We start from the raw sequence: 15,124 nt of genomic DNA, 5'->3' as shown, positions 1-15,124 counted from the left end.
TTCAACTTCTTATTGACTGAACACATCCGATGTAGTAATCATGCCATGTGTAGGGCAAGAGTAGGTAAAAGATAAACAGGGCGGGGGGGTCATGAGAAGTTTAGAGAAGCACTGATTTACATTATATGGATATCAGTAGGTGTATGATTTAAAGAAAAATCAACACTATGGAATTTGCCCAGGGGGACTGTATACCTCAGCTTCAGAACAATATAAAGCAACAGATCATGTAGGTATAATAACATAGTTAACAAAACATCAAATGTGCTTGAAGATATCTTAGAGATTTTTAACAGATTTTCCACATCTCAGGTTTAATAACATTAAAAAAATAAATTAATTGATTTATTAATAAATAAATATTTGATTTACTTATACATTTGTATATGTAAATCAATAATGTAGACTATTCTTACTGGTTACTCTTGGCAGGAAAGTAAGTTTCAAGTTCAGTAGTGTTGTGTCATTGTGAAAGAAAAACCATCATATAGAAGCTGTTTTTTTTCTGTATATTAAAAAATATACAGGGGTGAATCTGAGTACACAAACGAGTAAATTCCAACCTTACTGATACCATGCTCTTTCTATGGTAGCAACTAAAATGCAAATTAAGTGACTTGAAAAGTTTGGTTTGAAATTTACAGCTGAGGTCAAACGTTTCACACCTGACTAGAGTTGGGCTATGACAGGACGTACTCTGGATGACGCCATTGCTACGCGACGGAATTGTAGTGGACATAATAAAGAAAAATCTTCAGCGCTTCGGTTCGGCGCGTCCTTCGTTTCCTAGTAGAATTGAAATAAATTCTTCTTGTCAGTTTTATGTAGGATTACATAATTTCTGTTAGGTATTGAATTTTCCTCTCAACCGAAAACTAAAAGACATAAAAGTTCGTAGGGAGGTGTCATATTGCTGCTCCACACCTGGCTTCATTGAATGAGGTTTATCACCAATTAGCATTTGTTTTGGTTCGATACCCTTACAAAATTAAACCCGTCCAACTTTCAGTCGGAAACAGCTGGACACATATTCATACATATCTGCAAGTTAACGGTAAGCATACTTATCTAGAACCTAATTATGTAAACGGTACATAACCCGGTTTTTTTATTTTGCTGTTGCTAGTTTGACATCTGCCTATCTAATGCTTAGCTAGCTGGCGACAACATGGCTAACCAGCTAACATTAAAGCTATGTTAATATATTAGCACCCATAAACAACAGATAATTGTAGAACCACGTTAACGTTGTTTCAGATACTTCGTAACAATGGGTTATCCATAGTTAGTGACAAAACAAATTTTGCAGTTGGAATGTGTTTTTAAAATGTAAGTGGTGAAACTGTAACGGTGCTGCTGCTAGCACTCAACGTACACAGGCTAGCCTTGGCGAGGTCTATTTCCTGCATCGGAAAGAATTGTTTTCAGCACAGCTTTTTTTTTTAATGAATCTCTCCTGCACACTACACACGTCGTATCAAGACATTCACATAAAAACGCTAATTCACCTAGCTGCTCAGTTATTGTCCTAGCTGTGTGTCGGCACATTAAATCCTACCAGTCTAGCTACGAAGCTAAGTAGCTTGCTGCACTCAAACCAGGCGCACATGGTAACAAGGATCCCGGTGTTATTACAGATCTTTTTCAGCATGTGAAAAGATAGGGACATGTGTTCGCTAGTAAGAAGAAATCCCTCAACGCAACACCATGGATTTGTGTATTAATATATATTAATGTTCTGTCATGGGTCAGTATTAGCGCCTGTCCTATGATTAATGGAAATAAATTCCCTACTAAAACCTACTAGCAAATTGCATCTCCGTCCTTGGAAGACATGATTGAGAGTATGGTGTGCTTTATATACCACTACACTGTCTAGACCGATGGGTATCTTGTTACCTGATATCCATGAGCTGGCTGCATCTTCAAAAGAACTTTGACACGTCATAGTTGTTGTTTTGTATATGACATTAAAACAAACTCTTAAATTAATAATTGGCACATATTGTGCAGCCCCATACTTTTTCTTTGCTGTCTTAGCTTGAAGCATTTCAGGGCAGCTGCTGTGTAATTTAAAGTTAGCTTTGAAGTTAACCATACAGTTTACATTATTAACACTGTGACTGAGTCACAGAGTAAGATTAGGCAAAAACGTTACTATCATAAAATAATGCAGTTTAGATAATGTTTTACAAGAATTTCAGTTGAATTTGTATAATTTTCATTTCACCTTTATATTTTATCAAATCATATCTACAATATCTTGTTATATTACTGAAATGACAAGTGTTGTGACACACTAGTGATGACAGAAATATGGCTCAGTTAATGCTTGTAAATCGGCAGCGTGACCTGCACGGAGTAAGAGTGAAGCAATGTGGAACAGGTATGACCTAAGCAGTGGCGTCACACAAGACAAGATGACTAACAAGCTGCATTTAAATAGGAACTAAAATTAATCATATGGTTTTTTTTTTTTTGTTGGGATAGGTGACGAGCTGGCGCAAGTCGTGGGTTGTTCGTGGATAATGCGAGACAGTGGAGGTAGCTTGGCCCAGAACCGCTGGCAGGGAGACCTGGGTCTGACCGCTGTGGGACAAGACAACACTGGAGGAGGTAGGCATTTTAGTTCTGTTAATGTTCAAATTGATCTTTTATACTATGATGGTGCTATTGTGGTGAACCTGGTTATGAGTGACCAAACATACCTTCACACAAGTAGTTTGTTGGTAGTAAGCACATCATGTGGTGAAGGAAATAGAAACCACCTTAATACAAAAAATTTACAGTGCCTATAAGAAGTATTCACCCCCTTGGATGTTTGTCTGGTGGACAAAAGCACCATTTTGGTCTCATCAGACCAAAGAACCCTCTTCACTGGACCATGGAGTCTTTCACATGCCTATTGGTGAACTCAGTTTGTGATTTAACATGAGTTTTCTTCAACAATGGCTTTGTCCTTGCCACTCTCCCATAAAGCTTTGACTGGTGAAAAACCCAGGCAACAGTTGTATGTACAGTCTCTTCTAGCTCAATCACTTGTCCACATCCTTGTAGCAGAGTAGTCATCAGTGTGTTAGTGGGGTATGTAACCCCGGGGTATGTTCAGTGCCTTGGAGGTTTTTTGTATCCATCCCCTGACTTATGCTTTTCAATGACCTGTTCTCTGAGTTGCTGGGAGTGATCTTTTGTCTTCATGGTGTAATGGTAGTCAGGAATAACCAGGGACTGGACCTTCCAGACACAAGTTTCTTAATACTGCAATCACTTGAGACACATTCGCTGCACTCAGGTGATCCTCATTTTCACTTATTTCACTAATTGTGGGACTACTAACACCAAATATTTGGACCTCTGTTGGATTAGGTCAGTCATTTTAAAGGGGGGTGAATATTAATGCAAACACTGATTTCACCTTACATATTTTTATTTAATTGACATTACTTTGTAGAAACCTGTTTTCACTTTGACATTAATGAGGTATTTTTCTAAAAAAAAAAAAAAAAGTCTTGACCATGACTGATTTTATAATGTCAATAAAAGGATAAAACATCCAAAGGGGGTGAATACTTATAGGCACTGTATGAACATTTGGAAAGCACAGCATTAAGGCCTGACCGGCATTCATTACACCAACATCAGACCAGAGTCAGGTAATCTAAATGGATCACTCACTTGTGAAAGTGAACTGAATTTGTGTACAGCTTTCATATATTTTTTGAAGTTATAATGTTGACCATGTGAGATGACCTCTGACCCATCCCATGCCAGATATTTTGTCCCCTCAGGGTAAGGACTGAGACATCAGCAAGGGCAATAACAAGCAAAGACATGAACAGTTTTCTTTCTTCCCAGAACCAGTTTCACCCCTAAGCATCTGAACTGTGCTCAAACCAGACATAACACTGTACTCACATTCACCTTTATCACTTTCATCATCATAATGATTGCTTGCTAGTGTGATATGTTGATTTAATGATTTCAACTCCACATTCACATTGCTTTCAATATTGGTAATGAAAATAGTCTTTAACTTTACTTTTAAATGTAGTATTTATTAATTGGTTCCTTCAGGTTATCTTATTAGAATGATAACTACAAAATAGTGAATTGCAAATAATGTAGACAAATTTACTGTCCTTAGTTCAAGTTTCAGTTTTTGTACATTATTACATTATTTTGTTATGGTTTGATAATGTTTTATTTAGCCAGATCATTTTCCATTCTCCCTTTTAATCAAAAGAATCGACCACAAAATATAGTGATCTGTTGTAGCTATTACAGCTGAACACAGGCATATCCTTCGGTCAATACCAGTTTGTTTACGTGTAAGGCACTAAGCCAATGTTCATTTACGTTGTCTTCCTGTCTGTTTTTTTCTTAATTAGCATTATTTATACAGTCACCATACCTACTTTTATCGTCAATACAGTGGGTTAAAAACATGCTCTAGTTTATAATGCATATAAAACAAAGTTGGTGGTATTTTATTAAAATTAAGATTTTAAGATGTTTGGGTTATGATGACAATAGTTGACCACATCTGAAATTACTGCTCATGTTGCTTTTTAGGTGGGATTCCTGGTGACCACCTCATAGTCCCAGTGTCGGGCCACAGTGTCCCCAGTTCTATGCACCTCAGACTGGGACAGAAAGAGAAAGTGTGGACAGGCGAGTATGTAAATGAGGAGGATGGGTTGGATGGGATAGAGGCAGTAGGTGAAGAAGAAGAAGAAAACAATCTGCAAGGGGAGGAAAAGGGCAGGTTTGAAGGCAAAATGTGGGATAACAATGAGGAAGAAGAGGAAGTGGAAGGAGATCAGATGAACATGGGGTGGGAGATCTCTGACTTTCCTCTCCAGTCCACCCAGAAATTTCTTTCACAACAACACCAATATTGTGCACTACAACAGAAGGCAGAAGCAGGTGGTGATTCCACTGTAGAGGATAATCTGTCCCAGGCCGTACCAGGGGACTTGTTCAGGTCACACCGCAGCAGGTACAAGGCTTTGAGAAGGCTCAGGCGGCGGCAGCGTTTGCGATCCCATGGTTGCCTTGGATTTCGGCTCACAGAGCACTGGAAGAGCTGGCGGCAGCGAGCCCAGTGGGTGTGCTTTCTAGGGCACCGGTGGAGCCGAAGAGGGCAAAGGTACAATCTATACGGCAAGCAGAGGAGAATAAAAAGATATCAGCAGTCATCATACACCGATGGAGAAGAAGACAGCAACGAAAGGCTCACAGAGTCTGACAGAGGTACTGATGTGCATTTACTACAAGAGAAGGCTTTGTGATGGACAGAATATATTAAAAATTGGCACAGATATATATTTTTATAGCAAATTATGAAACTCCACATTCAATATCAATAAATCATATGAAAAGACAAAAAAACAATGTCTAACCATAATGACACAAGGATTTTGCACACAAGCAAAAACAAAACGAGCACAGTGATGATGCACATTACACATTTTGTCATCATCTTGAAGGTTTTTCAGCTTTACTCAGGTTTCTGAACTTTCAGTGTACTAAGTTGCATCTTAGCCGAGGGGTTAGTATAATGCAACATTTTACGTTCAGCTTTTTACAGTTTTGACAACTAATTTAAAAAAATATTGACTTGATGGAAGAATTTCAGTGGTCAAAAGTGTGTGCGTGTCATTTCGTTCCTTTCCCCTCAGATAAACAGATAAACGGCTTCTCTCCAGACAAGCAAGAGGAAAGGGGGAGACGGGAAGTGGAGGCCAAACCAGTAGAACTGGCCCTTACTGAGGAACACATGAGTTGTGTGACTGGTGTGTATTGGACAAAAAGGCTATCACATGCTCATTGTGTTCATGACAGAGTTAGCCCTCTTGAATGGATGCTGTGGTATGCGTATTTGACTTATTGGACACTTGATAATTGTAGTGTCTTTTGGATTGTTTGTTATCTCTAGGTATTCTTGAAGAGTCTCTACAACAGTATGGCAGTTTGATCCCCATCCATGTAGATGATGTTGGGGAGAAGCTTCAGGATATCTTCAGTGAGAGTTTCTCACAGCCACACAGGTTAGACACAGTCAGTGCATTTATGCACACTTAAGTAACCATGGCTTTTAACAAGCTGGAAACCTGGTGTTGTGAGAAAGAGCTCCCTCAACACATGCAGCAAAAAATGCTGGCAAACTGCATCTTGTATCACTGTACAGTTGTACATCTGTAAATAATGCTTCCAAAATATGTACAAAGTACTGTATGGGAGATACTGACGTAACTGAAGACACTGGTGTTGTATCTGCGTGTATGTGTACATGTAGTGATTTTGTTTGTAGACGTTTTAGGTGCACCTGAATGGTTTCTGATCAACTTCACCTTACATATGCACCTTTTTATTTAACTTTTTTAATTAAAATATTTAATTTTTAATGTATTTTTATTGAAATGGATGTGATTGTTTTAACTGTGCAGTCATTTCACTTGATCCAAAGTAATTTTAGTTTTTTTTTTTTTTAAACAATAATTTAAAAAGTATCACTGTTCTGAGCCATGACGTGTTACATGTTACAAACTGAAAATGTCTTTATGTTCTTCTCACCATGGGACTGTGTCAATGAAATATCGTGTGTAGTAACAGTGGCTTACTGTTCATCTGCTGGTTGTTACTGGTTAATCTTTTTATTGTATTTTATACAATTTTTTACAATATTTTATTCTATTTTATAATCTTATATGATTCATATGATATGTCTCACAATAATAAGCAGGAGAAAGTGATAAAAACATATTACTGTTCTGGATTTCCTGTAACTATGAAAACACTTTGCAGCTGTACATCGCTAATACAGAATGGAGCATCTTAGCTCACAGACAATCTGTACAGATAGCAGCACTTTAAGCAACGAGTTACTTAACAATTAATGTTTGCGATAGCTTAAACAACCTTCCACATCATTTTAGCCAAATGTTTTTTTTTTTTTCCCCAAAAAAAGTGGCCTCACACATGGCTTTAGAAATCTATGCATGCTACCAACCTCAGTGCCTGAACTCTGAGTCACCTGTTGGTGTGTCCAAATTATTTTTCAAATCGACAGACTCGGTTTTACACTCTCCTTTGCGGCAGAAAGTTTCACTGTAGTGCCCAGCTGTCAAGTAAATCAGCTGCAACACCAACAGGTTGAGTTTAAAGTTTAGTAAAGAAAAGATCAGGTTGTGATTTGCTTTATTTTAGTCAATACCTGGTCTGTAAATTATATCCAGCAGGCACTGTTACTGACATCAGGATGTTGCTACTAAATAAACAAGCATGACTACTGTTCTTGATGTAATATTTTCTGAACCCATCTGCTGCTAGCAAAGTACTTAAATTTCCTTCATGCCAATATTATTTCACTGTTAAAAATCTAGTTGTAATAGTAATTATTTGTTCTTCATTAGGAAAGCAGTGGTCCAACACCTAATACAGTCCTTCCAGCGTTCGTCAGGATCAGCCTTGGCTAAAACATTCAGAGTCAACTACAAACGTCATGTTCTGACCATGGATGACCTGGGCACACTGTATGGACAGAACTGGCTTAACGACCAGGTACTCCAGTACAAGCTACTTGCATCACTTTTTTTCTCCTATACACTATTGTATAACTGGTCTTTGGTGTCATTTTGTGAACAAGGAAAAAACTCTAAGATGTTTAACAGATTTTGCGCAGAATTTATATTAATAAAAACAAAACTGGTACATTCTCAGTTAGACAGGTTGTGAATTATTTTAGATATACTTGGTAGATCTCTTATTGCATTCCCCCTTAATTGATCTAGAAGTCATTCTAGTTAGCCTTTTTGAAGCACTTAATGCAGTATTCTGATGAACATTTCCAGTGTATATTCCTACCATAGTATAACAGATTAAATAATAATTGAATCTACAAAAGAATTGCAAGATTTCCCATTTTTGATCTGTTCTAATTTTTTATTTTTTTTATCTACACCGTGAATGATAAAAAGTGAGATGAGGATAGAGTGTTGCCTTTTAGTATTGACCCTCTTCTACTTGCGTTTTATTCAGGTAATGAACATGTATGGTGACTTGGTCATGGACTCTGTACCAGAGAAGGTAAGGAAAAAATACTGATCTATTAAATAGGCTCTTTTACACATGGCATTCAGTTGTCTCATTATATTGAGTACTATACCTCTGTAAACATGTTATTCATATAGTGGATTCTTAGACCAAGACATTTTGGGGTCTACTTTAATTGCAGGGGTCGGTCTTGGGTGTACAGTCCAAACACACATTAGTTTAGTTTATGTCAGTGTAGCAGTGCAAAGAGGCTGGCTGAAGTTGAATATAAAATAGAGGATTTGACAGCACTAACCTCATAGCTCTGTAACAGATTTCAGATAGAAATGCAAAAAGTTTTGTTGTTATTTGGTGCTATATAATTAAACAGATTTGAGCTGAACTTGAAAACAAGGCTTTGAGCTCAGTATCTTTGCATTTTTATTATTTAATTACAGAAGCAAAAGTTTAGATGCTAAACATAGAACAAATTATACAAATGGTGAAGTAGAGAAATGAGCCCAGACCTTGCTGCTGCCGGCTCATTACTACATTCTAAAGTCCTCAGAGCAAACAGAAGAGGGTTGGTAATGAAGACATAATTGCATAGTTTTGTTGGCATATAATATCAACACGTGATTAGTTTATCTTTTTTTTTTTTTTTTTTTTTTTATACATTGTGTGTATAAGAACTACTCTTTTGGTCAAATGTATTATTTGTCATTTTGTATTTGAAACTTCGTCGATCTGTTTTGGCTGTCTGGCTTTCACATATTCCATCATACACCTCTCCTCCCTCCCGGATCTGCTGCCACAGTGTACACAGAACTGCTGCTCTGCATCTCACAACACATTTTTAAAGACTTTCGATATAATTTGTTTCTCCAAACGATGCTGTAATTCTTTTCTCTGTTCTCTTCCTCAGGTTCACTTTTTTAACAGCTTTTTTTATGATAAGCTGAGGACAAAAGGCTATGAAGGAGTCAAACGGTGGACAAAAAATGTAAGTTGGACTTACAATATGTTTACCTATTTTTTATTTAAGTGGTTAGGCAGAATTTTGTTGCTCTGATTTACCCAACACATCTGATCCAGGTGTGCAAGACGGGAATACATTTATCAAACACGTTGGTGTCCCGAGGTGTGGTTGTGGTCTTTTATACTAATTTGTCCCCTTTCCCTGTCTTCTCATTGTACTTTTATCAGGTTGACATCTTTCAGAAGGATCTGTTGTTGATCCCTATCCACTTGGAGGTCCACTGGTCGCTTGTCAGTGTTGACATTCCACGCAGAGCCATCACTTACTTTGACTCTCAGCGGACCCTCAACAGACGCTGCCCAAAGGTAGAGATGGACAGCAACAAGCTTTAAACTAATGGATTATTTAAATGGACAGATGGACTGTGTCCAGGCTGTAGACTGACTCCTACTGTCCTACATGGTCCTGTTCTTCAAATTAGGTTTGAGTAACTCAGATTGACTTGCTGATATTAGTATAAAATAAACCTGGTAATTCTCATCCAGATAATTTGGCTCTTAGAAAACAGTTTGTGGGTAAATTCTTTTTATTTTTGTCTCCAATGCAATTCACTGTTTTTGCACTTAAAAGGGTCTAAAGAACAGTGATCAGTATTGTGTAAATGGGTAACTACAGGTAGATGAGGTAGTCATCTTAGAAACCCTGCTAGTTCCTGCACTGGTATTTTGTTCCACATTGTTGCTCTACCTACTGAGCTACTACCACCCCAAATGAACTGGTAATGATTAGTTATTTTTGTGAGTGACAAAAAATAACCAATCATCTATCCATATATTCACTTGCTCTCATTTATGGAATGATAATTAGAAGTGATGAAATTGTGGTATAATAGATGTTATTTTTACTGCTGTTTGCATTTTCATTCTTATTTTACCTGCTACTGCATTATTTTTATCTGTGTCCTTGCATGCATATTCAAAATGAATCTTTTTTTGCCTGTTATAAGGTCCATAACATGGACAAGAAATGTAATTTATGACTAAAACTAAGATAAAAGTTATAGAACAAGAGTTTTCAGGCTTGCTATAAATGTGAATTTGGGTTCAGTTAAGTTTTATTTGTAAAAAACCTCATCACTTATCTGTCTCTTATGGGTCTTAACTTACATAATAAGGTCACAAATGAAAAGAAACCCAACAAATCCTCTTAAGCAGCACTAGGCAACAGTGGTGAGGGAAAACACCCCTTAATAGGACACCTGCTGAAATCGTACTGTACCTTACTAAACATTTATTGTAATTATGTCAGTATAATAAATATTTTTTGTTATTTAGTTAATTCATTTTACTGAATGTCCTTACTCCCCTCCCTGCTCTCTGTATCTGCTGCACAGTAGAGCACTGTAAAACATGGTGTGGATTTATAGTCAGTAATGAAAGATTGATACACATTAGAAAAACTGATGCAGGTTCTGTTGGCAGGTATTGATACACCTGCAAGTGTAAAAAGACCATTACTAGTTCTATTATGTCCTTTTATGTGACAACAGACTTTACAGCATGATGTTGCTTCTGCAGCATCAGATGTTTTTAGAGTTGGGTAACATTGGTGACCTGCAGAGACACCTGCCTAGTTGGTTCTAGTACACAATTCAATATTAGCAGTATGCACTGCATTATTAAGAATTGTTGGTTCTTAATAACTACTTTTCCCCACATTACCTGTAGTAGACTGATTGCATTGTGTAAAACATACTCTCCAGATTATGTGTATTTAACAGATTGAACGATTGAAATTCCCATTATTTACCCAGTGTTTTAGTCATTACTGTTTCTATAGTGGGTTTTCTAATTTTAATGTTATTTTAGTGTCATTTGCCACTAGGACATGCCCTGACTGATAAAGCAAAGAACTGCCACTGTAAATTCATCCCCAGCTCACCTGCTCTCTCACCTTATTTATTCTTTTGCTGTTGTTTGCAGCACATTTTTAAGTATCTGCAAGCAGAGGCCATCAAAAAAGACCAACAGAACTTTTTGACAGGATGGAAAGGCTTTTTTAAAATGGTAAGATCCCTTTTTTTCCTGACAGAACTGACACTGTATTTTTCAAAAAAAAAACCTAAAGACTGAGACAAAGATTAATTGAACTATTTGCAATTTTCAGGTTTTCTGCAGAAACACAAATTTTCTAAACTGATAAAAAAGCTTAATTAAATCATATAGAGATACGTGTGTCAGGGTGTGGACTGACAGCACTGTGAGAGAGAAGAGACGCAGCCCTTTTTACTGCCCAAACTGTCCGAAGTAAAGAAATAGGCGTCTCTGGGGCACTTTGTGTTGGTTTCTGTTTCACCCCCATGGATGTTTCATTCTTTTATAGACATTATAAATCAATCATGGTCCATAAAACTTGGCGAAAAAAAAAAAAGTCAGAAAAATACCTCAAAAATGTCAAAGTGAAAACGGGTTTCTACAAAATAATGTCAGTTAAATAAAAATATGTAAGGTGAAATCAGTGGTTGCATTAATATTCACCGCCTTTTAAATGACTGATCTAATCCAACAGGTCCAGATATTTGGTGCTAGTAGTCCCACAATGGGTGGAACAGGGATCACCTGAGTGCTGTATAAAGAAACTAGTGTCTGGAAGGTCCAGTCACTGGTTAATCAGTATTCCTGGTTACTATTAAGACCATGAAGACAAAAGAACACTCCCTGCAACACAGAGAACAGGTCATTGAAAAGCATAAGTCAGGGGAGGGATACAAAAAAAGGCACTGAACATACCTCGGAGTTCAGTTAAATCCATCATCAAGTAATTTTAAGAATATGGCACATGTCTAAATCTGCCTGGAACAGACCACACACAAACTGAGTGACTGTGCAAGAAGGCGACTAGTGAGAGAGGTCACTAACACACTGATGACTACTCTAAGGGAGTTACAAGCTTCAGCAACTGAGATAGGAGAGACTGTACATACAACAACTGTTGCCTGGGTTTTTCACCAGTCAAAGCTTTATTGGAGAATGTCAAAAGTATGAAACATCCAAGGTAAATACTTTTTATATGCACTGTACATACAGTAATCTGGGGTCTCTGCGAAAAATCTACCTGGGCAAATTGTTTTTTTCTAACCCACTACCTCGATTACAAAAACATTTTTCCCGTTTTCTACCTAATTCCAGCTGATGTTCATTGACATCAGAGTGACAGATCATGGCTGTTTGTATTTATGCAGAAATATTTTTTCTTTTTTTTCAATGGTCACTGTAGGGAAACTTGTTGTTGCTGCTGCGTGATACACATATTACTTTTTCTTTGCCATGCATTTTAAAAATTGTACAGCTTGTTGCTAACATATTGTGGGTTTTATGTTGCAGAATGTTGGTCGTCAAAACAATGACAGTGACTGTGGGGCTTTTGTGCTACAGGTCAGTATATCAACTCTAAGTAACTGCCCACATGTGCAGGTGAATTGTCATTTTAACCTTAAAATCTACACTAGCGCTTTCTTTCATATTGCTATTAGCCAGTGTACTAGTGCAAGTGGCTAAAAAAAAGCTGCTTTGCTGTAACTTCAGCATCTATGGAGGTGGTTGCTCTGTGCTGTTGGAACAATTCATTAAAATTTTATTGGTATAGCGCCAAATCACAACAGAAGCAATCTCAAAGCACTTTACTGTGTAAGGTTTAAGACCTTACAAAGTATAATTGTATACAGAATTATTAGAAAACCCAACATTCCCATTTTAGCAAGCACTAGGCAACAGTGGAAAGGAAAAACTCCCTTTAGAGGAATAAACGTCCAGCACAGCCAGGCTCAGGGTGGGCAGCCATCTGCCTCAATCGGTTAGTGAGTGAAAAGAGGAGAAAGATAAGAACAGCAGGCAACAAAAAAACAAGAAGAAGAAGCAGCAAAAACATTAAACAGGTCGGTAGGGCCAGCACTCTGGAGCTGCTGGGAAAATATGGAACCGTGAGGTCTTTAAGATACGATGGAGCTATATTATTAGGTGCTTTATATGTGAGGAGAATAATTTAAAATTCTAATCTGGTTTTAACAGGGAGCCAATGGAGAGCAAACAACAAATGCATGGACTAGTTTTTCAGCATCACTTTGAGACAGGATGCTCCTACTTTTAGCAATATTCCTCAGGTGGAAATCGGCAGTTCTAGATATTTCTTTTATGTATGTAGTAAAGGAGACATCCTGGTCGAAGATGGCTCTGATATTCCTCACAGGGTTGCTTGAGGCAAATGCTAAGTAATATAGGGTAAGAATGTGATTAGATACAGTGTCTCTGACATTTTTGGGTCCAAACAAAATAACCTCCATGTTATTTGTGTGTAGTATATGTTGGTGGTGTAAACTGGTTGCTTCTCTCTCTCCTCTCCTTTTTTTTTCTTCCCCTGCAGTACTGCAAGTGTCTGGCACTAGGGCAGCCATTCAGCTTTGGCCAGCAGGACATGCCGCGACTGAGGAGGCAAATGTACAAAGAACTGTGTCACTGCAAACTAATCCTGTGACCAGGCACCCCCATCCCAGTCTACCATCTCCACCTGCTCCCACCCCTCTAGTCTAGGGACTATGATATAACAAGAAGAGGACAAGAGGAGTAAATGATTGGCTGGAAAAAGAGAAACTTTTCAAAACCTTTATTTTTCTCTGCCAACATCCAGAGAAGTTACCTCTGTAGGTGATGTCATTGTTTCACTTTTGGTCTCTCTTTGCTTCCCTCTTTCCACAATTTATAAACTCTGATTTATTTTCTACGTCTTAGTCTTTGTGGTTGACAGAGGCCAAGACTAGCTTCCATTTTCAGAATGTGCTAATCTTCCATTCTCTTGCAGTACACTTGTATTTTTAGTCAAATGGGAACATGAACAAGATCATGAAGATATCTTAAGTTTGGACAACAAGTTCAACCTAACTTCTACTTACACCTAAGATGCCCAAACAGTAAGTGCAGTTGTGGCATGCGTGGACAGTGAAATGATTTGAACCAGTCTGTGTAAGCTTGTGGTTAAATAGCTCCAGTGGATTCTCATGCCTTCCATTCATCCAGCCCATATGTATGTTGTGTTCTGTTCCAAATGTCAAAAGTATGGAACTTCAACATCTTTGGAAAAAGACACCCAACAGATGTTGATGAAACAATCTAGTCAGCACGTGATGTCACTGTAGTACAACGTGACATTTCCTGTGTATATGTTAAACTCTCTGTTACCAGATGTTTAGATGGATTTAAATTGATGCTGAAACAGGAATGCATAGTTGATAATTGCCACGATGCCATCAGAAAACGCACAAGAGAACCACACCATTTTTTTCAGAAGGAAAATCTGAATTTACACATTAGTGGAACATACCACGTATTGATCTCTCTGCCTCCAACACTCTTCAGTTATACACATAGAACATCTTCATGTAGGAGAATGGACCTATGGCTGCGGAGCACCCCCCCCCCCCCCCCCACCACCACCACCACAAGTCATAACACATGGCCTAAAGAAAAGGTCGCTTTACATTGCATTTACCTTTTTCTGTGTTTTATCTCTGTCAGTAAATGTGTTGATATGCTTTATTGCTTTAAACAAACTGTGTTAAAAGGAGGACTACTAATTTGTGTTTTCGTTTTGGAGTAGGTACAAAATATGATCCTCTGGTTAGTATTTTTTTACGGTTTGAGAGACATTTTGTTGAGGACCACAACAGCTACATAACACATCCAGAATGTCCACAATGGAGTTACAGTATGCTCCACTTCTTTTTATAATGAAAGACACATTTGTTGATAGTTGTGTGTTTTTGTTTTGTTTTTGTTTTTTTCCAAACAGGAGTTGATGCAAGTAAATTGACAGTTTTATATATCTTCTACAATGCATTATGGTTGCTAAAATAAAAATATGTGGCAAACAAGCTTGTGCATATTATTAACAGTGCAGAAAAGGCAACCTCAGGGTATGCTGTCACAATCTACATGTCGGTTAAGAAAATGGATGGATGTCAAAAGAAAGTTTGAAAAAGAAAAAAAAAGGACATTGAGCTCCACCTAATATTCTACATTACACATTATCTCTGCATAAAGCTCTGTGGAAAATATATTG

The 15,124-nt window shown here is 37.6% G+C and overlaps 1 protein-coding gene across 1 annotated transcript; it reads left to right on the top strand.

The window, feature by feature from the left end:
• Nucleotides 1-724: 724 nt before the first annotated feature.
• Nucleotides 725-14,936, top strand: senp3b (SUMO specific peptidase 3b). Its single transcript, XM_026353258.1, has 12 exons — nt 725-1,054; nt 2,491-2,616; nt 4,573-5,253; nt 5,682-5,795; nt 5,939-6,050; nt 7,416-7,563; nt 8,041-8,088; nt 8,960-9,037; nt 9,241-9,378; nt 10,996-11,079; nt 12,397-12,447; nt 13,433-14,936. Exons 2-12 carry the CDS (start codon nt 2,529-2,531, stop codon nt 13,541-13,543), a joined length of 1,653 nt encoding a protein of 550 aa, XP_026209043.1. The 5' UTR covers nt 725-1,054; nt 2,491-2,528; the 3' UTR covers nt 13,544-14,936.
• The last annotated feature ends 188 nt before the right edge of the window (nt 14,937-15,124 follow it).

The sequence above is a fragment of the Anabas testudineus genome, chromosome 18 (genome assembly GCF_900324465.2).
Source record: "Anabas testudineus chromosome 18, fAnaTes1.2, whole genome shotgun sequence".
NCBI lineage: Eukaryota > Metazoa > Chordata > Actinopteri > Anabantiformes > Anabantidae > Anabas > Anabas testudineus.
The sequence above is the reverse complement of the archived record's forward strand: the minus strand, read 5'-3'. Positions and strand labels throughout refer to the sequence as shown.